Source organism: Convolutriloba macropyga, chromosome 4 (genome assembly GCF_964194025.1).
Source record: "Convolutriloba macropyga chromosome 4, txConMacr16.3, whole genome shotgun sequence".
In the NCBI taxonomy this organism is placed as follows: Eukaryota; Metazoa; Xenacoelomorpha; order Acoela; family Convolutidae; genus Convolutriloba; species Convolutriloba macropyga.
Genome location: NC_134471.1, coordinates 39,818,789 through 39,843,136, shown reverse-complemented (window position 1 = coordinate 39,843,136; position 24,348 = coordinate 39,818,789). Strand labels below are relative to the sequence as shown.

Here is a 24,348-nt window from a genome sequence, read left to right as displayed (position 1 = left end):
TTCAGTACTCCTATAGTTATTTTTAGTAACTCCGCCACTGCTGGTCCCAAGTCCGGAATGAAAAAGGAGGAGGGAAAATTACAAAAATTATACTGGAACACTCTCAGTAGTCAATTTTTTAACATGAATAGAGAATTTTCCAACAGTGTACATTCTATCTCATTTTAGTGCACCTTCTTAATCTTGGTACGGCCTTACTACGGCACATTATTAGTCTTGATACGGCCTTAGCACGGCGCCTTATAATTGTTAGTATGGCCGTAGTACGGTGCCGTAGTAAACTTGACAAAACTTAGTAAGATTTTTTCTAAGTATATGGCGCCGTAGTAAGGCCTTAGTAAGTTTTCCATGTCTGATCAACCTGGTTTGTGTGAAGAAGATGAACTGGGCGAGGATGGAAGGGAGGGAAGTCCCTTCTGCCTCCTCTTTTCCCTCTCGTACTCCTCCTTCTCCTTCTTCACTCTTGACTTCAGATTCCGCATCGCATCCATCTCATCTCCAGGGGTAGGGGTCGACTATAACACATTTCAGCATTGATGCATGCCTCAGCGATCAAAAAATTTAGGACCCAAGCTATGAACAGATATCTGGCATAACTGTCCTATCGACATTACTACAGTTTTTTTCACATTATTATCACATGCATCGTCTCAGTTTGAAATACTCTTTATCAGATCTCACAATTTAATTTTGCCATCATCACTTGCAAGACTAAATAATGGACATTTTCTGATCTTTCCTGTATCTAAGAAACCATAACCTTGTATGTTTTGTCAGAAGAAATTCCCAATTATGGTTTCTGAGTGCAATTTTCATCTTTCTCTCAAGATGTCTTAAGAGCTAAAGCGCTTCTCTGTTATCAGATACCTGAATGCTAGGAACAGAGTCGAGAAAAGAACAAAGATTGATGAGGAGAGGTTGATATAGCTTACAATCCCTGAAACAACAGTTTGTTCAACAGTTTTGGACTTGTTCCTGTTCTTTTTTTAAATATTTACCAGTCTCGTAACTATAGTTCAAATATTGATACTTGAATTTTAGCACTAGTTTTATTTTGGTTTCCCAAGACGCTGTAATAACCCACCAATGTAGAATCAGGATGTTTATTAGAGACTAAAAAGGCGTGAACACTGTCTTCAGAACTATGATCTACCTTGTTAAACGTTACACCATAACCCTATTAAAAGGCATTTCTCTTCTGCCAGCTAAAATTAAGTAACAGCTATTACCTTCTCATATCAATTGGTACCAATCAACTCAACAGAGGGTATACGCCAAATCAACAGAGCAAAATATCTTAGCCCTACCAAGTGTGTGAGCAGGTTTCATGGCTTTCTAGGGATAAAAAAAAAGCAATTTTAGCTGAAGGTTACAAACGTTAACTAACGGTTACAAATGTTAACATGACATTTAATACAAATGATTGCTTGTATTAACGGTTACAACAGTTACAAATGTGAACATGACATTTACTACCAGCATTACAATACATTCAATAAAAACATTGAGATGCTTAGGTCAAGAAGTTGTGGGTCCAGATTGAATTCGTAGCTCATCGTTTGATTTCGTAGCTTCCGATTTCGTAGCAATGGTTTGTCCGTCCAGCAGAGAATTTTTGATGAGAAGTCGGTAATGCATTCGGAATCGTGTTCTCTGTGCTATTGGGGAACCAGATGAGGATGCCATGGAAATCTACTCGAATGGGTGGAATAATAGATAAAAATTTGTTTGAAAATGAAAATGTAAATAGAATATTAAAATGTGCATATTTATTATTTTTCTTTCACCTAATAATTTTATTACTTATTGGCAAATCGATTAAACTTTCAATATTTAAAACAAGTGTTAGGTAGCCAAAATTTGTTCATAATCAAAAAAGCGCTGTATTTGCTTTTATCGCAATAACAAATTTTGAACTAATTTTGTCAACATCAGAATTAATCGCCCTTGGTTAAATGAATTAACCTCAATTATGGGAGAGGGGAAATTTCTGCTTTTAATCATCGAGCAAACATGTAAGTGTATTCCACTCAATCTAGCCCTGAACAACGAACTTTAGAATTAGGAGGAATATTAGAATTGAAGAATGTAGATTTGTATTTGCTTTTTCATGCTTTGTGAATTCCACTGACAGAATTTTCGAGGTGTATACCAATTTGTACCGTTAGTGGTATCCACAAAACCACTCTAAAAACGTTCAGTGGAAAACACTGATGGATCAGTGTAAGTGTAGTTCAAGTTTCCGAAGTGAAATCAGCAGGCCTAAAATATGGGAGAACTTGAACTAAATTAAGTGGTCTGTATTAACCAGTAATATTGCTTCCAATTTTTGAAAGGAGTGTATTTGAACATGAAAAAGATGTGATGCTGTTATAAAGACAGGCTTCATTACTACTAAAAGATTTCACATGAAAAGATTGTTCTGCAAGAAAGAATTACTGTTTTAATATCATATGACAGCGCATCGCTCATTTTTACCCATTCAATAATTAATTATTCAATTTCCGTGCTGTAGAGGGGATTCCTTACAAGGTACCAAAAAGGGAATTCCTTGTTGAAAAGATTCAAAACCCGCTTTTTACACGCAAAAGATGTAGAAAAACGAAAGTTGATCAATGCAGTTTTGCAACGGCAACTGCAGATTGGATAATAATATAATTGAACACATGCAGCGAAGACAATCATTTTTCATGAAATTGAGAAGAAAGAGTTGAATATTTTGTTATTGGGAAAATTTCGAGTAATCGCTGAACAATTCTGTGATTTTTCTCTGCTGTGTCCTCTCATTTTGTTATCTAAACGAATGTGATATATTTTGTTGACCGAACATACCGAATCCGTCTAAACCGGACATACCGAAGCTTTTTTACGTTCGAGAACGAACATCCTGACGATTTCTTACGTTTGAAACCGAACATAGCGAACAAACTGAACGTACCGTCGATTATGTGGAAAACCGAACATACCGCACATTTCTTGAGTAGTTTTTGTTCGGTCTTCTGGACTAGTGAATTTTTACACCAGGAATCATTTTATTATGTTCTAATTATTTTCCCTAGTCTATAGCCGACAGCTATTGATAAGGGAAATCTTGGAAGATCTTGGCAGATCCTGCAAGAGTATATGATTAGTTTACATGCTATCTTGCAAGATCTTGCAGGATACAGCCGTCGATGTTCGTTCAAGGCTAACATTTGTAACTCAAGTTTTTAACTTACCTAATCCAGCTGAAGCGACGGGAGTAGCAGGGGAGGTATGGTAGGGGTTAAATGAACTAGTGGATGATGCAAGGGTTGTTGTGTCTTCGTCTTCCTCTTCGCTACTTGTGTCATCATACCCTGGACACTCCTGACCCAACTTGTCCATTGCAAAGTCAATGTACTCGTACTCCACACTCAAAAGCTTACAATCTGAACAAATCCGCTTATTAAACTATAAAACTATAATTTTTCTCCAAAAATCTGAACAGAAGTCTTTGAACAAAAGACCAACCAAAATTAAAAAGTTAACAGACAAGGACCCTCAGCCTCATAAAAGTCACGCGAAGAACAAAAGATTACAAGATACATTTTTCTCTTTTTCCTTTGTCATAGCGTCTTAGAAACGTCCAAAAAGTACACAATTGCCTATAGACATTCAAAAGTTGCTTCGAATCAACAAAGTTTGCAAAATTTTGTCGATTTGTTCATCTTAAGATGCACTACATGCGATGAAACTTTGGTGATTATCCAAATCAATCAACTATTGGGACCTGTGTTTGCGACGACATCATTCTCGACAATGCCATAACACCTGTCATAGTCATGCACAACATCTTTGGCATAGAGGATGACCTTTTTCAGCCTCTGACCCATCTGAGATTCTAAACAAGTACTTTACAAATTGTGTACTAATATTATCGGAATCTGCATTTTTAAAACGTTTAAATCGCTAATGCTGGTCAGTCTAATTTGGACACTGGAAGGTTGTAGGCAATAATATTAGATAGTCAGATCTAATTGAACGAACCCAAAACTGATCATTAGGGGCGAAAATGGGTCAAAACCCTTATTGGCTACTTGATGGAGTTTTTTTCGCCATCACTGTGCTTTCCAAAATTGCTCATCATCAAAGCTAGCAGAGCGCAAATTTTTTAACCCTTTTAAGTTGTAGGTAGGAAACGAAACTAAAACGACTGTCAGAGTGCCAAAATTGTCCAGCCTTATTTCAAATTACCGCCAAATTGATTGCACGTCGGTTTTCTTAACAAACATGTCTAGGGGACGAAGAATTTTTCTCAATGAAAATAATTTTTAAAAAAATTTTGAAAACGAGCAACAATTTTTGCAGCAAATGAGACACCCGCAACTACAAATTTGTAAGGTTTATTTTTTCAATAAAAGGGAGATTGGTTACGACTAGCCAACAGTTGCAAATATATTGATTTATTTAAAAAAAACGTAAAACTACTGGAACTGAAAAATTTTATTGTTTTCAAAAATCTTGAGAAAAAGTGAATTTTTTGTAGGACTACCTTGCTAAAAAAATACTTGAGAATCATTTTTGAAAGGTGTTGGAGCTGAGCTTAAGGAATAAAAAAATTGTGTAGGAGGGAAAATAGAAACAAAACACTTTCTGTTGTCCTAGTCATTTAATAGTTATAGTTATAGTTCTAGTTCTAGTTACAGTTTGTCACGTGAGAAAAAAGAGAAAAAGGGGAAATAACAAAAGCAGCACACAGAACTCAACGTAGTAGCCGCAGAAAACGGCTTAAAGTATAACTCAGCAAAATATTGCAAAAACAAATAGTCTTGAGCAGTAAATAACGTGTTACTGTGTCTTGAACTAGAAAAATTCCTGAGCAGTAAATTGTTACTTTGTCTTGTATTATTCTTGAGCAGTAATTTCTGTTAATGTGTCTTGCATCAACGAATCATTGGAGCATGATTCGTTGAAATTCAACTGTTACAACCCCAACTTCTGGTATTCTCAACTTGTGAGTACAAACAGCAAAAGCCAACTTAGGTTTAAATTTAAATATTTTTGCACAAACAGGTCTTAGACATATATCTTTGCCTTCGATTTGTTTTTTCTATCGGATTGAACTGGTATACATAAAGAGATCCCGTATTGTGTGATCTGTAGCAATCCAGTTCAAATTGATAAATGAAAAAACTAAGATCAGCGAATAGTTACGAACTAAAATAGTTAATTCAACGGTAAGTACAGCAGAGCGGATATACAGTTACAAAAGCGAACTGCATAAACGAAGTATCTGGACAGATTTTGTAACCACTCAGAACGAACTGGGCGGTGTAAAACTTTCTTTGTGAAACACAAGGAGAGCAGCCGTTACATTTGGTCCGCTGACGCGGACAGTGGAATAAACTGCTGTCCAACCCAACAGTCGAAGTGACGAAGCCATCGACGAACGAGAACAAAACTCAACAGGCAATTAAACGACGCAAAGCCAATTAGGCAAAGTACATTAGAAGTTAAATAGCAAGGCTTAATTAAAGCAAATAAACAAAAGGTACTGTAGAGATTCAAGCTGCAGTCCCAAAGTACAAATGCAGTGACTCCGTCACAGAGTCAAGGCATTTTGCAAAGACAGATTAGCAACTCGGAAAACAAATCGAAGCAAAAATTCAGGAGGGCCATGAGCTAATCAGAAACAACGATAGATCAAGCAAACTCAAGACCATCTATAAACAGGTGCTGAAACTTGACGACTCTCTTTACATTTTTTACCGAAAGCGAGCAAATATTCTTCGTGATCCCGAGTTGTTTGAACGTTACGAAGAACAGCGAGTAAATTTCTTACAAACATTAAACGCAGACTGGTTACCATACATTCACGGAGAAACAAACATGACGGATCAGCAGATGCAAACTGTTCAATTGACAAGCGACGCAGAACCAACTGCCGCTAAGAATTCAAAGACTGTTGTAGGAGTTTCTCAAAGAACTGTTCAAAATGGAAACCCAAACAAAGACAACAATTCAAAGGCCTCCTCTGATAAACGAGCTAAAAAAAGCAGAAAAGCTTGCGGCTCTAGAGAAAAAACTTTACATCAAAAATGAGGTTAAAGAAAATTGAGTTCGAATTGAAAAGGAAAGAGCTTGAAATGGAGATGCAACTTTTTGAAGAAGAATGTGCACTGAAACTGGAATACGAGAAAGAAGCTCTTGACGCAAGAGCACCAGATTCTGATGATAGTGCAGCCCCTAGTATTCGAAGTAGATCACCATTCAACTGGAAGACCCCGAAGAATAAAGATGTCTCCGGTTGGCTCGATAACTCGGATAAATTGTCCAACTTCTACGACTATAGTTTCGAGCGTGCGAAAACCAGGATTGACAACAGTTATCCCAGGGTAAGCTTCAATCGCGAAGGTGTACTTAAGTCACGTTCACCAAGCGGAGAACGTGCCAGCACAGCCCGGGAACAAGACAAGTTTAAGCTCAATAATGCAAGCAGTAGTAGTCAGCTATCTAAGTTGAAGTTGAGTTCTTTCGACGGAAACCCCCTAGAGTGGCCGGAGTGGTCGAATATGTTCAAAGCGACGGTTCACCATCGCGATATACCCGACTCAGAGAAAATGAGCCACTTGAAAACTTTGTTGACAGGTAAAGCAAAGTCAGCTATATCAGGAATGGGCTATTCAGGAGAATTCTACGCTCAAGCGTGGGAACTCCTGGGCGACCTTACCTAATTGTCGACGCTCAGCTTAACATGTTGCGCAAACAACAACCAATTCGAATGCACGACTCAACGGCTATAATTAATTACTCAATAACAATCAGCAACCTAGTTATCGTACTGAAGCAATACAACTATGAGGGCGACCTGCAATCAAGTTCAACACTGCAAATGGCAATTGAAAAACTTCCCCCAAACTTGAAAGAAAAGTGGTTCTTTTTCGTTGACGAGTGTCAAGAAGATAGGCCCGATCTCCCTCTCCTTGGAAAATGGTTAGCTTGAATGGCTTTTGTCCATGAAGGAATGCCATCAACCAAGAGCGAAAGGAAGGAAGATGATCGACCAAACGCGAACAAGGAAAAACGATTCTCAAAATCGTCAAAGGTTACTGCGAGTTCGAATGCGAACGAAACAAAGCAAATGCAAAACAACAACTGCCCACTAGCGGATGGCACTCATAAGATATGGAACTGTCCAATATTTAAGATTATGAATGTCACCGATCGCTATGCAGCAGTGAGAAAAGAACGTTTATGTTATGGATGTCTGGGGAAAGGGCATGCAATCAAAGATTGTAATGTCCACCCGTGCGGTATAAATGGATGTACCAAAAAGCACAACAGACTGCTACACTCAGAAAACCAAATGCACGAGGGTAGTCACGCAGTTAATGTAAGAGCAGCAACAATCAACCAGAGTAACCAAGTTACTAGTTTTCTTCAAATAGTTCCGGTATCGGTTCAGAGCGGTGGTAACAGGTTGAGTACCTACGCTTTCCTCGATAGTGGGTCAACAGTATCATTCATCGATCAAAGTGTCAAGGATCAACTACAAGCCAAAGGCACGGACGTTACCTTGAACATAGCTGGCATACATGGGACGCAAGATTTGAGGACAGAGAAGGTCCCAATCACAATAAAGGGACTAAATTCAAAGGTGCATTCAGTTGAAGCGTTTGCACACCCATCAATCTCGTTGGGAAACACAACATATGATTACAAGGAACTGAAGAACAACTGCAGACACCTGAATGTTCTCACAAACAAAAAATTCAACCTGATGGAAGTAGGCATCATACTTGGACAAGATGCCTACGAAATTCAACGTCCATTAGACTATAAGATTGGAACACGAAGTGAACCTTTCGCCGTCTTAACAGAATTAGGATGGGTAGTCAGTGGTCCCATGACGGGCAAGAAAAGTCAAAATGTTTGTCATTTCGCCTCCACAGAAGATGTGAAAGTGGCCGAAAATATACAATCATGGTGGGACATAGAAACTTATGCTTCCAAAATAAATGTTGTAAGTCAATCAATGAAAGAGCAACAAGCTCAGAAGTTTTTAGAGAGCACAACAAAGTTTACGGGCGAGCGGTACGAAGTGGGCATGCTCTGGAGTGAACCAGAACCCAATCTTCCAAACAACTACGGCTCGGCCCTTGGTCAGCTCTACTCACTGGAACGAAGAATCCAACGAGACCCAAATTTAAAAGAATTGTATCAACAGTCAATTGATATAGATGTTGAAAAAGGATTTGTGAAGACCCTCAGTAAATCGGAAGTCAAAGGCACTTTCGGAAAGGAATGGTATTTGCCACACCATCCAGTACTAAACCCCAACAAACCGGGTAAAGTTCGCCGTGTTTGCAACGCTGCAGCAAAATACAAAGATATATGCCTAAATGACAAGTTGTTAGCCGGACCCGATCTACTACACGGATTGATCGGAACAATATTCAGATTTCGAGAAGGACCAATTGCCCTAACCGCAGATATTGAATCAATGTTTCTGCAAGTGCAAGTTCCTGAACGCGATAAAAGCTGCTTGAGATTTTTGTGGCGACCAACAATGAACGGACCTGTGCAAATATACGAGTATCAACGTCATGTTTTTGGAGCAAAGAGTTCACCAACATGTGCCAACTACGCTCTGAAGCGAGTAGCGATCGATAACGAGGACGAGTTCCCAATTGCAGCAAAAACAATCCAAAACAACTTCTACATGGACGATTTCATCAAGTCAGTCGAAACACCTGAAGAAGCAATCAAGGTTTTCAAACAACTGCAACCTCTTCTCTCAAAACATGGATTTGAACTGAAGAAGTGGATCACCAACAGCGACGTGGTAACCAACGCAATCCCAGAGGACTTAAGATCAATCAGTAAAACAAAGCAGGTTGAAGTAGAACCCGGCAAGGAAAGTTCATCCGTGCTTGGGCTTCAGTGGACGATTACCGATGATAGTCTACAGGTTTGTAGAGGTACAAGCAAAGAAGTTGAGACCCCAATCACCCAAAGGAAGATCTTATCTCTAGTTTCTTCAGTGTTTGATCCTCTTGGACTGTTTGCACCATTCAGTGTCCATATGAGACGACTCCTGAAGTGCATCTGGACAAAAAATGGACAACATTGGGACAACTCAGTGGAACCTAACGAAGAAGTAGAGTTTCTGAAATGGAAAGACCAGCTTCCAGAAGTAGCAGAAACCAGCTTTGATAGAAGATACTTCAGCACAGTCAAGAATAAATGGGAACTTCATGTGTTTGCCGATGCATCTGAAGACACAATGTGCACCGTGGCATATCTACGTTGAAAGCCCAAAGAATACTCAGCAGACTTAGCATTTGTAATCGGAAAGTGCCGAGTCGCACCGATGCGAAACCTTTCCATACCACGCTTGGAACTACAAGCAGCAGTGATGGCGGTGAGACTTAAAGAACAGATAGTGAAGGAACACGAATTGAAGATTCAGAGTTGCAATTTTTGGTCAGACTCCACTACTGTTCTGCAATGGATTCATAGCCCCCAGCGTAAGCAACTGGTGTTTGTTGCAAACAGAGTGGCTGAGATTTTGGACACAACTAATGTTTCACAGTGGGATCATGTGAGTGGTATTAACAATCCAGCTGACATCGGGACACGAGCGATCAATGTTGACGAACTTAAGAGAAGTGAATGGCTCACTGGGCCGGCCTGGTTGAAGCAACGAGAGAACGAATGGCCTGAACAGTTGAATTTAATATTTGCTTCAGACGAACAGAACGACGAAATGGTCTTCTCAGCTAAGGTTGAAGAGAAGAAGCCGATGATTCAGTGGATCTTTTTGGCAATTTCAATGGACTAGTAAATACAATGGCATACGTACAACGCGTATTTAGAAAACACAAACCGGCAACAAAAACACTGTGTTGAAGAAAGAGAGGGTGCACAAGCAAGCATCTTCAGACTACTGCAGCAAGAACAGTTTGCGGAAGAGATGAAATCTCTCAAGACTGAAAAGGAAATTCCAAAGAACAGCAAATTCCTCCAGTTTTCACCATTCATAGACCAGCAAGGACTTATTCGTGCCCAAGGCAGAATAGGCAAAAGTCAATTGAGCTTCGAAACGAAGCATCCAATACTGTCACATTGGAAGCACCATGTAATTGAATTATTCTTGCAAAATGAACATAAGAATAGTCATCACGAAGGTACTGAACATGTCAGAAACATAGTTCAGCAGAAATTCTGGATCCTAGGCATACGAAATGCTTTGAGATCGATCAAAAACAAATGCATTAGATGTTGAAAGGGAAGAGCCCAAACAAAGGCACCAGTAATGGCAGATCTACCTGAAGAAAGATTAGTCGCATCAACAGTGTTCTCGAATGTGGGCGTAGACTATTTCGGACCATTCACAGTAAAGATTGGTCGAAGAAAAGAAAAGCGTTGGTGCTGTCTATTCACATGCCTTACTGTACGAGCGGTACAAATAGAGATTGTACCAAAACTAGACACTGATTGTTGTCTGAACGCAATTATGCGATTCATTGCTCGAAGAGGCAAACCGGTCAAAATGATTAGCGATAACGGGACAAACTTCGTTGGAGCTGAAAAAGAACCGGCAGAGTATATAGCAGCATGGAACAAGAGGCAAATTGAAGAACATCTGATTCAAAAAGGAATCAGATGGAAGTTCAACCCACCTGCAGCACCACACTTTGGAGGAGTGTGGGAAAGACTGGTTAGGAGTTGTAAGAAGGCAATGTATGCCGTGCTGGGCAATCGATCACTCACGGAAGATGTTCTGTCAACCACGATGTGTCTTGTTGAACAGACGCTGAATGCTAGACCGCTGACACAGGTCAGTTCTGATGCTACCGATTTAGAAGCTATTACTCCAAACCATTTCCTACTTGGCAACAAGAACCTTTGTTTACCGTATCTATCAGGTTCAGAGCAATTTGTTGATCATAGAAAGTTCTTCCGACAAACGCAAGCTTACGCAGACCTCATCTGGGACAGATTCCGTAAAGAGTACTTGCCAACGTTGAACAGTCGTAGGAAATGGCAGACCACAAAGGACAGAAGTCTTCAGCAGGGTGATCTTGTGTGGCTAGTGGAAGACAGTGACAAACGTGGATATTACAATCTGGGTCGAATAACCGAAACCTTTGAAGGGTTCGACGGAGTGATTCGATCAGCGAAAATCCGAACCAAGGATGGATACTACAAGAGGCCCGTAGTGAAGCTCGCTCCAGTACTACCAAGTGACGATGATGTTTTCACGAAGAAAAACAGGGCCGGTTATGTTGGAGCTGAATTTAAGGAAACACAAAATTGTGTAGGAGGGAAAATAGAAACAAAACACTTTCTGTTGTCCTAAACATTTAATAGTTATAGTTATAGTTCTAGTTCTAGTTACAGTTTGTCACGTGAGAAAAAAGAGAAAAGGGGGAAATAACAAAAGCAGCCCACAGAACTCAACGTAGTAGCCGCAGAAAACGGCTTAAAGTATAACTCAGCAAAATTTTGCAAAAACAAATTGTGTTGAGCAGTAAATAAAGTGTTACTGTGTCTTGAACTAGAAATATTCCTGAGCAGTAAATCGTTACTGTGTCTTGTATTCAAAATATTATTCTTGAGCAGTAAATTCTGTTACTGTGTCTTGCATCAACGAATCATTGGAGCTGAAACTCAACTGTTAAAACCCCAACTTCTGGTATTCTCAACTTGTGAGTACAAACAGCAAAAGCCAACTTAGGTTTAAATTTAAATATTTTTGCACAAACAGGTCTTAGACATATATCTTTGCCTTCGATTTGTTTTTTCTATCGGATTGAACTGGTATACATAAAGAGATCCCGTATTGTGTGATCTGTAGCAATCCAGTTCAAATTGATAAATGAAAAAACTAAGATCAGCGAATAGTTACGAACTAAAATTGTTAATTCAACGGTAAGTACAGCAGAGCGGATATACAGTTACAAAAGCGAACTGCATAAACGAAGTATCCGGACAGATTTTGTAACCACTCAGAACGAACTGGGCGGTGTAAAACTTTCTTTGTGAAACACAAGGAGAGCAGCCGTTACAAAAGGTGAGCCCTTTAACCACACAACCAGCTATGTCGAATTAAAAGGCATTTTATATAATTCTCAGAAACAATTAAAAATATAAACTATGCACCCCAAACGCACCCCGAAGGTACCCCGAACGCACTTGTTTTGCGGCGTATCAGTATCCAGTATCGGTACCAGCAGCAGTATGCACTCAGTACGCAGTATGCGTGTAGCTGTTCTAACTCATAACGTGTCCTTACAAAAATTCATGCATTTTGCATGCTTTTCTGACATGATCAAGAACTTTTTCGATGTTAATAAACTGCTTCAGTATTGACTTTACAAGTCAATATTGAAATAGGCAGATTCAGTACCGAAATAGTCCGACCTGTTAAAGCTTTTCTTTAACTTTAAGCTATTACCAAAAAAACTTAAACAGTTCCCCGAGCCAGTTCTCCCATTATCAATCTGCAGTCTCTAAAAGTTTTGCCTGACCTGTTTGAAAGATCAAAGTTATTGAACAATTCAACGGCTCTTTCAGATTTCTTCCAGCTATTTTTAGTTGCTCCATATTACAACATATACTAAAAATATATGGAGTGAGAATATGTTCTTCATCTTTACATAGTCAGAAGGTACTTGTATGATAACTAAGAGAAATTGAAAAAGTACAATTGCGCCCATGAACATCTCACGTTCTTTTCGAGTTAAAAAGTTACCTTCATCATCCCCAATAAATATTTCATTTTTGTTCACATCCATTTCCGTCACGGAACGGCGTCCCTCGAGGTGGTCGTTATCTGCATTCCCGAATGAGGTCTCCCCAGCAGCATACTTAGTAGTACCCATTCCTTCTTCATCGTCGATTGCCTCGTCTGCTTTTCGAAGTGTCATCACTTCCCCTTCCTGTCAATCAATAAATGTATAATTTTTGCTTTGAATTTAGGTGTTTATTGAATTTTTTTAAATCTTGCTCCACATTAATTTTTTGAGCCAGCTTTTTAAAAATATTTTTACACATTCAGTGGATATTGTACATACTTTTTTGCTTTACACGCACTGACACACTTCGCAAGAAGCTCCACCCAGAGAAAACAGTGTAATAAGGGTGGACTACAGAGTGTAATTATATTGTATTTTTAATAGTGTAATAAGAGTTAACTAAATTGTGCCATGAGCGTAAAAAAGTGTAATATCCTCAAAATTACACTCTTTTCCCTGCTAATTAAGAGTGAAACTTGCTTTACACCCTCGTTCTTGCTTAATAGTGGTGGAATAAGGGTGGAGGCCATGGCCTGGGAAATATTATTTTTTTTAAATTGGCAAAATCAATAAAAATCAGGAATTATTCAATAGATTATGGAAACATTGTCCGTAAAAAGTTTACAAATCTGAAAAAATACTGCATCAACGTTCACAAGTCCAAATAACGTAATAGAGCTACTCTGGGAAATAGTCCTATTGAAAAGTTTTGGATCAGTACTGTATCAGAGCTTTGATCATGTCACTTTTTACTCTTGACACGTCTTGAATCAAGTCTTAAGTCTTGGCAAGTCTTGAGTCAAGTCTTTGCAAAGACTTGAGAAGTCTTGGGTCAAGTCTTCGCCAAGATCTGTCTCAGTTAAACTACTGAAAAACATTATTTCATATTAAACTGTAGCGAAAAAATAGTTCATTGCAAACAAACGCGGTACCTTATAAATCAAGTTTAAAAAAACACATTTGATCTTATTAAACTTCAGAACTGCAAAAATGCAATAATACACCACATGAAAAAAAAATAAATTAAATCTTTAGAGACGACTGAAATCAAAAACAAAATGAAATTGACCATAAATAAACAAAATAATAGTAGACGGAAAATGGGCTTCCTTTTTACAATAAAAAAATGAAAAAGACTAAATGAGAAAAAAAGACGGTGAAGATGATTTGATCTAATTTAATCAATTTCTAAGCACCAGAACATTTACAACAATTCAGAAATTAAAAAAAAAACTGTTAAAAAAATCTGGAGACATAATTCAAAAAGTTATGCCAGATCGAATACGTTCAATCTTAAAAGAAGTTTTTCGAGCGTAATGTATATCGTTGTAATGTATATCGAAACTTGCGGAAAAACGGTTAAGAGTCAAATTTCAACTTACATTCTTCAAGTTAAATTAATCTTGAACTGATATAATATGTTTCATTTTCTTGCATTTAAGCAAGCAATAGTTTGTAGTGAATAGCTCTGAGCGGTCCAATAACAAGCAGAAACACTGACGTTGAAAAATCTGAAAAAAAACTTAAATTAAAGTAATATATCAAAGCTAATGTTTTTAAAACTTTGAAACATTAGTTATTAAATTTTACTTTAATTTAGTTTAACTTTCTTTTCAGATTTTTCCACTGCATTGTTTCTGCTTGTTTTTGGATTTTTGTTCAGAGCTATTCAAAACATATTATTGATTGCTTAATTGCAAGGATAAATTTAGGCATACGAATTTAATTGGCTAGAGTTCAATTGATAAAAATTGATTATTTGTTGACAAAATTTTGACATATTGCAGTAGGGAGACATATCTGAAACAGTTTTTAAGAAATGACTGACTCTAAAAAATGAAGACTATTTTTTGACGGTAGATTTATGAGAAAAAAAACAGGACATTTATAGAAAACGACCATGTTATTTCTCCTGGTACAACAAAAAGAGTACACAAGAATTAAAGTGACCTTCAGCTCAAATTTCATTCGAATACGAGTAAGATTATATTGCTTACGCAAAACATTAGTTTAGCAGTCTTGCGAAAATTTATATTTGAGAAATTGGTGCTCGACATTTTTCAATTATTTGATTTTTTTTCAAATTTGTCTAAAAAATGATATCAGCATTAAACTGTGGATTGAATTCAAAGGAAATAGTTTTGCAGTATATATTTAAAAATAGCCTTAAATATATTTGAAAATAGCCGGAAACTTGTCATAGGGAAAAGCAGTAGAAACAGTTGTATACATTGTTTAAACTGAAGTGAGTTTTCTTTGAGCTCCAAAGTCGCTTCCTTCTCATTCTGTCTTTTGCCCTGTTAATTTAACTCTGTAGTTGATATTTGCTCTCAACTGTTTGTGCTTACCTGTACAATTAGCACTTGTTTACACAGATCGTGTTTCTTTAGGATGAGAGTCTCCTTGTTGTAGAAGAACGTCTTCATCTTCCCGCATATCATCTTGTCACACACTCTGTACCACTCACGCAACTCAGGGTCATCCTATGACGTCACAATTTACATCACGACAACTCAGAACCGATACATGCGGCAATTTTAGCGATAAAATGTCAAAGCGTTTTTTATGCGTTGGAGTGTTCTGGTAGAAAGAATATTATAGTGTCCTTCAAAAAGACAAAAATCTTGCAGGCTCAAAGCTATGTATTACACTGCAAAACATACAGCTCTCGAGGGTAGTTTTTCTCAAATTTTTTCACTATTTTCAACGATTGCTCTTAGAAACGGGTAAATATTAGTTGCAAAAAGGCCCTCCCATTACTTATTGCGGATTAAGAAGAATAGTTATTAGGTCTGGACTTGGTGAATCCGCCTTAGTGAAAAATGAATCCACCTTAGTCAAAATGTTTTCAGACATGTGCAATCAGCCAGCAAAGCGCCGGAACACAACACAAACGTAGAATCCCCAGATCATATCAGAAAAATGCTTTTCAAGGCCTTCCTGCCATTCCACGATGTCATTCCTGCATTTGAAAAACTACACTTAACTTGTCTAGAAAACTCTGAGCCCACCTTCAGTTCTTTTCAGAATACTTATATCGGCCGTTACAAAAAGTACTCAGAGTCAGAAACCGCGATTTGCAATTGAGCTTTGGAACTACTGAGAACACATATAGAACAGTTTTCCAAGGAGAAAAAATTCGGTCGAAGACTGAAACAGTGGTTTTCTAATACTAGTTAACACGAAACGTCCATTGCAGTCAAAGTTAATTGAGAAATTCACATAGGAGCAGAAAAAAGCAGAAATAATAGCAGCGGAAATAACAGCTGGTTAAAAAAATCAGGCAAAACAGAGCATTACGCATAAAATTAAAGCAAATTGATAGCAACTTGTTTAAAAGTGCCAGCATTGCAATGTATTCTTATTTTCTGAGAGCATGAAGATATAACATTATACTTTATAAGCTGCTGATTATGTTGTTGTGATCCTTTTACTTCTGTAAATGATTTCTTTCATCTCTCTTCATAATTTAAAGTTCAAAATAGCAATAGAAGGAATCTCCTGAATGTCAATTATTTGGTAGTCTTCTGATTACCCTTTTCCTTCTCCTGAACTCGCTGCTGGTGCTCTATATTTTGCCTTTACGTCTAGTTTTCCAAATTTTCTGATCCGATTAGCCGTCGTTTTCTCTATATTTGTAAAAAACTGTTTGCTCTACGTGGACTCAAAAGCAAGATCACCAAATTTGAGTCCACGGCATAAACCTCTAATCCACAGTGATTTTGTTCTTTCCTCTGCCAGCGCTTCTTAAATTTGAAATCTAGTTACATGTAACTTTCCAAGAACCGCATCAACCGGGTTTTCTGGTCTGGAACACCTTTGTGTCTGGGTCTATTTTGTGGGTCTATTTTGTTCAACAGACAGGAAAATTAATTTCTAAAGTGTATCCTAAATAATTGTTAATCACATTCGAGAACACAAATCTATTCTAATTGAAATAGTTGTCACTGCTGCTCACAAAAGTCTCAAAATGTAAGTTTTACGGCAAAAGTGCACTTTTTGTGGCGTAATGTGGTCTGATTCTAGGTAAATTTTCAAGAACTTTTCGAAACTCCTGCAAGATCTTCCCAGGAAGCAAGGGGTTTCCGATTAGGGATATTAAATACATCAACGGTCAAATTTACAAAGATTGTTGCTAGTAACTAGTTAATTAACAGAGGATGATTTCATCTATGTGTTAGGGGGTCTATTCAGGTGCAACTACTGTGAAAATAGACCAGTACTGGATTCGAACCAGCTTCTCTTACTTGCAAGCCTAGTGTGCTACCCAATTACACCAACTGGTCTTAAGCGCTCGAACCTGGGCGTCTCTTATAACCCATTCTCACGTTCTTTCTTGTTCCTCAAGGCTTCATTTCTCTAGCCAAGTATACGTTGAACAAGTAGAGCTTCTTGTCAAGCTGTGTCAAGCTTATCTTATGCACAATTTACATCAGGTTGTTCTCTCTCAACCTTCTAACACTATGCTTTTCATAAATTTTTAAATTACCGCTAGTCAGTTGACTTAACTACGATTTGTAATGATACCTTTGCGTCGCTCTCCTTCTTGAGGAATCCGAGTTTCTTCAGATATTGACTGTATAGTGCATAGGCCACTTCACTTTGCTGAAATGTGTTCATTTCACTCATCGCCTGCGCTATGTCCTTCCCTGAAACACGTCACGTGACGCTGGGGGCAATAGGTTGCTGAAAACTATCAATTTGAAATTTTCAATTTAGATTTTTTAATGCGTAGCTTTGAAGAGTTTATCCAGTTTTTGTCTTAACGTGAGCCTGATCGAATAACCAACAGATTCAGTAAAATCGAATAAATGCTTAACAGGGTTCAATGGAACATAACAAGAACCAATCGACAAATTAGATTACTTTGACTTACTTTTACTCCGGTTGCGGTTTTCAATTTGCTCATGAAAACTTTCATGCGGGTATAGAAAAATCAAATACGATAGAAACTTGTTATTGTCGATAAAGGCGTTTGTGCGGTGTTCCGCCGTCAGTTAATAATGAATATGTGGTGTTGGTGGTGCTGTGACCAGACGTCAGCGAATCAAACTAATCAGCTTGCTTCACTGACGCCAGTGTTGGTGGTGTTTCAAAAGTTAGTTTATAGCAAGAGTTGATATATTATTAATTCAACTATGATTCGTACCTGAATAAAGAAATGAATTGAAAAAACTTGAACGTGAAAAAAAACTTAAACGCAAAAAAATTCCTTAAAAAAAAATCAACGTTATAACCTCTAGTCATTCTCCAGGTGTAATTGTAGAGTCTCTTGAGGTTGTTTATGATCTCTCGTTTGGCCCCGTGCCACTTGAGATGCTGAGTTCTGACATAGAGAAGCTGTCTCCAGTATGACAAGTCAACATCTTCATTCACCAGGTAGGAAGAGATTACATTCCCAATCAGAATGAAGAGTAGAAGGCCAAGTAGAGCCAAGGTTATCACTATGAACTAAACAAGGAGGAATGACAACAGTGCTTTGCACAGGAAGTTCCCACCAGGAAGTTTCCAAGATGAATAACAATCTTTTCCAAGGAGTATGGGAGAAAAGGACACAAGCGAAGTGGGTAACAGTTTTTGAAGTTAGCTACAAATAAAAATTGAAAAATTGAAAAATAGGAGAGCAAAAGCTAAAAATTTTCAAACAAAATTTTGAAAATACATCCTCATCTATTAGGATATAAGAGCTGCCCAGAATGGTTTCTCATTTTTGATATAATTATCTGAAAAAAAATTGAAAACTCAATATCAAACAAGGAATATAGAATAATACAAGTAAGTTGAATAGACTTGTTAATTTTCACTAAATGAAACAGCTTCGACGACGTTTGTGAGATCAAATCGGAAAACCATTTTTCACTCTCAATATTATGAAGGAAACAAACAAAACTACTTTGATCGTTTGACGGCTAGAGTTTAATAATGGTTAAAATACGAGGCGTATTTTTACGAAAGTGGGCTTCATGAAAACAAAAATAGTCTCAAGTTCTATCCCAAGAGAAAATTTATAACTGATCACTAATATGCACGGTTATCTTTACAGTCAAGTTCTTGCGAGCTTTTATCATTTACAAACCAATGAGTTTGGATTGTGTGGGAGCTTCGTCGTTTTTGGAAAAATGAGTCCAGGGTTTTTCGATGAATCTGAGTTTTCAAAACTGGATAAACAGGTAGCGACCATGTGCAGTCAATTGATTTATACACCTTGATTAGGATTTCCACTGAAATTTTTGAGAGGATAGTGCCTAGACAAAATTATCTAGCAAATATTGCAATTTTTGAAAACTTTTGATTTTTTCTACAACATTTTTTACCCTCTATGGACAAATGAAGCCCTCATAAGGCATGCATTTTGGCTATTGGGTCAACTTCAACATCATGAATAAGTTTTAAGTCAAATACTTCAATAACATCAGCAACTTTTTTTATCTCTTAAATTATTATCTCTTCTTTTTTAAATTATGTTACTTTCCTTTTTTTGTCTCTTATGCGTTCATTCACTTTTGTGCTGAAATGCAATTTTATTGTTTTCACAGAGTTGCGCAAAAAAGTTTTCTTGAAAGCATAAATATCAAGTGACTATGACAAATTAAAAATTTTCAATTTTAATTAAATTTTTTCAAAATTTGTATTTTCTTAATGAAAGTCATCATAAATGATTTTTTAGCTGACATAAAGGCTCCGGCGTTTTTTATTGCACTAGCGTTTTGAAATTTATGATATTAAAATCTGAGTTATTTAATACTTTTACCTGCCTCCTCTTGTTTGCTACAAGTCACGCAATAATGTAGTTCTCATTCAACTTAACTGTTTCTGTAACATAAATGTATCTACCACTAATTTCTAATTTTGTCTCTGAATTTGTGAAACTGCTTTTTCTGCGTCGGGTTTGAATGTTGAATAGGAATGCACGTCAGGTCAAATTTTTTTTTATTCTTCTCCTCACTGTTTCCTCTGCTCCTCAATTTTTCTGATACGTTTTTCTTGATTAAACAAAACTTTATTTCGCAGAATCTTTGTCCAATTTTATTGAGTTCAATTCTGGCCTCCAGCATTTCAAAACAAAAAAATCAAGAAAATTTGGTAATTTTCTTTCTAATTTCTGCTCTTTCGAGTTTGTGATGCTTTTGTCCATCTCTTCTTGTATGTTTTATGTCACGCAAAACATCTTGGTTCTGCTTTTATTGTTCAATCTGACCATATTTGTGCTTATTGTTACAGAAACTAATACATGAATTCGTTTAGCAAGGAATATGGGTAAGCAGAACTACGAACTCTAGTCAAAATAGCATGAAGTATCAGATTGAACAACAGATGGAACTTTAGGAAACGTTTCATTGCATTAAAAGGACTCAAATTGATTTAAAATATCTTCTCCAACTATGAAAAACGTAAACAGTCTAAACCAACTAACTTCGGATGAACTGCTCTCGAACGACTGATGAAGCAAACAATTGAGAAGGTGACAGGCTAGAGAAAATTTTATGGTGCAAAAAGTTCTTACCCCGGAGGGGATCGAACCCGTGACCTCTCGGATTAGAGTCGAAATGAAAAACTTGGCAATTAAAAAATTTTACTATTTTTTTTCAAAATATGTAATGTTTTAGTCTGTCGTTCAAAGGCATGATATCATTAAATTCCAGAACCCAAAATGAACTTGACGGTTCTAACAACAAATGTGCACGACTTTCAGTACGGAATATCATTGTTCCCTAGAGAATAACAAGTTAAAATGCTGCTATAGTGTGTCACCTAGGGAGAGGGGTGGAATTTTCGTGTAGTTATTCAATGAATTTTTTTGCTGAGTCAAATATTTTGAGTGCTCACGTCCAACTCGAAACATTTCTTGCATCAACCAATAATAAAGTCAAACTTATATCCGTCAAAAAGTTTTGGTTTGATGGTTATCAGAATTTACCACTTTGTATGAAACGACCACTTAAGAGGTATTATTTATGAATTTAATAAATTTACCAAGATTTAAACTTAAGACATCAATTAGCCTGGCGGGCCATTGTCATGCCTCAGCGTCTCGTGGGACTTGGCATGAAACTACCACAACCGATTAGATTATCAGCTAAAGAAAACATGCTTTTTACTCACCCGTAATTTTAAATCGAAATATTATACGAAAAGATCAAAGGGAATATGGTGTAATCACCTTGCGTAATTTTCATTTAACAAAAAAGATCTCGCCCCTGCATTAAGATTAGAATAGGGATCCCTGTTACCAATCCAATTACATTTGGTTGCCTCTTATTTGTGCCAATTTGTACATAGAGCATCTGACTGTAATGTGACTGCTGAAACAATTATATGGAAAAATAGCTATAGCTGCATAGATATGGATGGAAGCATATGATAACTAGTTTGTTAATGGTTGCATGGAACCTTTTCTATGTAACTCTTAGGTCTATGCCAAACCTTGTCTATGTAACTCTTAGGATACATTTCTCCCAGGCCGACATTTGTAGTGACAATGACAGCGTAGTAGTATGACTGCAACACCTGTTCGAACAGGTCAGTGACCATGAATAGGTCATAGGTGATGTTCTTATCACTCTCCACATTCCACCAGCTGTAGATGTAACAGATGTGGTCAGTCTGTGCCGATCTGCTCAGAGGCACATCCCCCGCCTGTTTCCTGAAAGCATTGTGAACAAACTTAGTGCCTCTAATAATGGTAGTAAACAAGGAGGCTGGCTAATGTGCGTGCACATATAATGTTGCAACCGCATCTCATCACATTTTTGATCGGAGCAAACCGAAGTTGATTTTCCGATTCAAAAAAGAAGCACTATTTCGTGGTCTGTAAAATTATTATCTCCTGTCAATTAAAAGAATTTATTTTATTTATAACACTCAATGTTTTCATGAATGAGTTTATGAGAATTTGGACTGTACTAGGACGCTGTTTTTATTTAATGATGTGTTCGCACTTTTTTGTCATTTTGATTGGCAGTTTCCTTAACGCGGGATTTGTAAAAGGCAGCTATGAACGGACAGTTTTGATGAGAAACTTTTTACCCCGGTTGGTAAAGTGTAGTGAGATTTTTTTGAACACTTTTTGTCAAATGCAATTCGGCTACGGTTTTCGCTGCTTCTTCTCATCACGTTTCCATTAAGGCTACCAAAAGTGATACATGTGCTCTAAAAATGCATAAAAGCATTTGCTTGAATCTTTAAATGCGAAATTATTCCTTTTGTTGTCAGTAACACTTCTTATTTTCAAAAGAGATTAGAAGTTTTGTTCCTTGCCGTATTTGCAGTCACTTAATTTTGGTAACGATAGGTCTGATAGCCTTGCTTACCAAACATCGGTGTACCTATTTGACAGTTCCAAATTAAAGACTATGGACTATTTGAACACTACGAATTTTTAAAAATAGTGAATTTGTCTTGTGTAGCATTGTAGACATTTTTTTTTTCAAATTTTGTTGCCCTGTCCCTTAGCCGCGTTGAAGATAGCAAATAATTTCGTGAAAGATCCTAGAATTTAATCATTTTTTAACTTTCAACCTAAAAATTAATTGTTCCAGTTTCAACCAAGTTATGAGTGGTTTCGCCATTACATGTTGTTTCTCTGTTGCTCACTCAAAATCTCAACAATAACATGTATTATTGTTTAAATCTAATCCATTGCTTGAAAAAAATATTATTTACAAGCCTCACAGACCAAAATGAATAAACATAACCGACTAAACGTCGGAAAAAAATGGTCTCGAACGACATTTGACTTTTAGTATTAAATTGCCGCCAATTGAATGCAGCTGCTTGAAATGGTGATTGAGAGAGAATTTTAGATCACGCAAAACGCAAAAAGTCAAAGGCGTAATGTCACTTGAAAAAAAAATGTCAAGCGAAAATTTTGCATAAAAATAGCCGGTAGAATACCGGAAACGACTCGAATCGTCTTGCATCATAATCTCTGATCTAACCTACTGCATTATGATCTCTGACTTGACCTTACCGAAATCAGAACATCAAAAAGGACAAGAGAAAAAAAACAAAAATAGCCAAACAAACCACATTAAAGTGTTTTAAAAATGCCGACAATTTTTTAGGTGCGGGGGGAGCTAGGTGGGGTGGGTGGGTAGATAGGTTGGGGAGGTGGGTAGTGCTGGGGTAGTTGGGGGGGGGGGGGGGGTAGGTGGGGTAGTTAGGTGAAGGGAGGGGGTAGTTTGGGGGTAGGAAAAGGTGGGGTGGGTAAGTTGGGCGGGGGGGGGGGTAGGCAGGTGGTGGGGGGTATGTAGTTGGGTGGGTGGTGATAGGTTGGGGAGGTGGGTAGTGCTGGGGTAGTTGGGGGTAGCTAGGAGAAGAGAAGGGGTAGGGTAGGTGGGGGTTAAGTTGGGGGTGCGGGGGGGTGGGGGGTAGGTAGTTGTTGGGGAGGGGGGTAGATAGGTTGGGGAGGTGGGTAGTGCTGGGGTAGTTGGGGGGGGGGGGGTAGGTGGGGGTAGTTAGGTGAAGGGAGGGGGTAGTTTGGGGGTAGGGATAGGTGGGGTGGGTAAGTTGGGCGGGGGGGGGGTAGGCAGGTGGTGGGGGGTATGTAGTTGGGTGGGTGGGTGATAGGTTGGTGAGGTGGGTAGTGCTGGGGTAGTTGGGGGTAGCTAGGTGAAGAGAAGGGGTAGGGTAGGTGGGGGTTAAGTTGGGGGTGCGGGGGGGGGCTGGGGGGTAGGTAGTTGTTGGGGGGGGGTAGATAGGTGGTGGGGTGGGGGTGGGGTTGTTTTGCGGTGTAGTTTAGATAATTAGTGGGGACTTATCTAAGAACAAAAAATCTCAAAATGAAATCTTCACATTGAACATTTCCAGCACTTTCTAGTTACTACACATTACAAAACGAAGCCAATGTTTAAATCCAAGGTTCGATAACAGAATTCAACAATCAAAAACGGATGTAAATGCTCGAACAGAAAGAAGTCAAAATTCAAGTCATGAACAAACTTGCTTTCTGCTAAAAAAACGTGTAGAATCTCAATACTCCTCTTCGAGTCGTACAAAGACACACACGTTTACAATAATTGCTCTGAACTTCGTTCAAGAGCAATTAAAAAACTGTCATCTGTTTAACAGAATTATTCCCAAAGAATGGGTAATCTGTAAACTTCCCTTTTTTATCATGCAAACACTTTAGTTTAGGTATATGTACAAAACCAACAAAAAATATCATTGAACTACAATTATCAAAAGTTTGAACCAAGTAGCGAAAAAACAACAGTCCAATAAAAAAAACAGGTCACAAATGATTGTACTGTTGTAAGGCTAAGTTCTTAAAACAAAAAATTGTTGCTGAAGAAAAAGTGTAAGAATTTGAGGAAATTTTGAAAACAAATTTTGCTGGCTTCTCATCTTTTTCGAAGATTTGTTTTTTTCTGATAAATCTGCGATAAAAAATACAGGTTGGTAAATTAGTGGTTGAAGTAATCTTTTTTAGAAGAATTTTTGCTACAATTGTTAAAAAAGAGGATAAATTCTACAAAAAATGCTACAAATTGTCCTTATGCAGAAAATGAAATAGATTAAAAATATTTTAAATTAGGGCAATAACTTAAAAATATTGATTCTTTGCATCCCAAGAGTCATTAGG

At 37.7% G+C, this 24,348-nt stretch overlaps 1 protein-coding gene across 1 annotated transcript in view; it reads right to left on the bottom strand.

Moving 5' to 3' along the window:
- Positions 1-365: 365 nt before the first annotated feature.
- The window catches only part of LOC142338427 (uncharacterized), a 109,512-nt gene continuing 85,529 nt past the window's right edge, over positions 366-24,348 (bottom strand). The window contains exons 14-21 of the mRNA XM_075388187.1: positions 21,189-21,408; positions 18,002-18,215; positions 17,292-17,413; positions 15,113-15,247; positions 12,722-12,908; positions 3,752-3,862; positions 3,219-3,410; positions 366-515 (exon numbers count right to left, since the gene is read on the bottom strand). Coding sequence (XP_075244302.1) covers positions 493-515; positions 3,219-3,410; positions 3,752-3,862; positions 12,722-12,908; positions 15,113-15,247; positions 17,292-17,413; positions 18,002-18,215; positions 21,189-21,408 — 1,204 coding nt within the window. The 3' untranslated portion in view covers positions 366-492. The remainder of the gene's footprint in view (positions 516-3,218; positions 3,411-3,751; positions 3,863-12,721; positions 12,909-15,112; positions 15,248-17,291; positions 17,414-18,001; positions 18,216-21,188; positions 21,409-24,348) is intronic.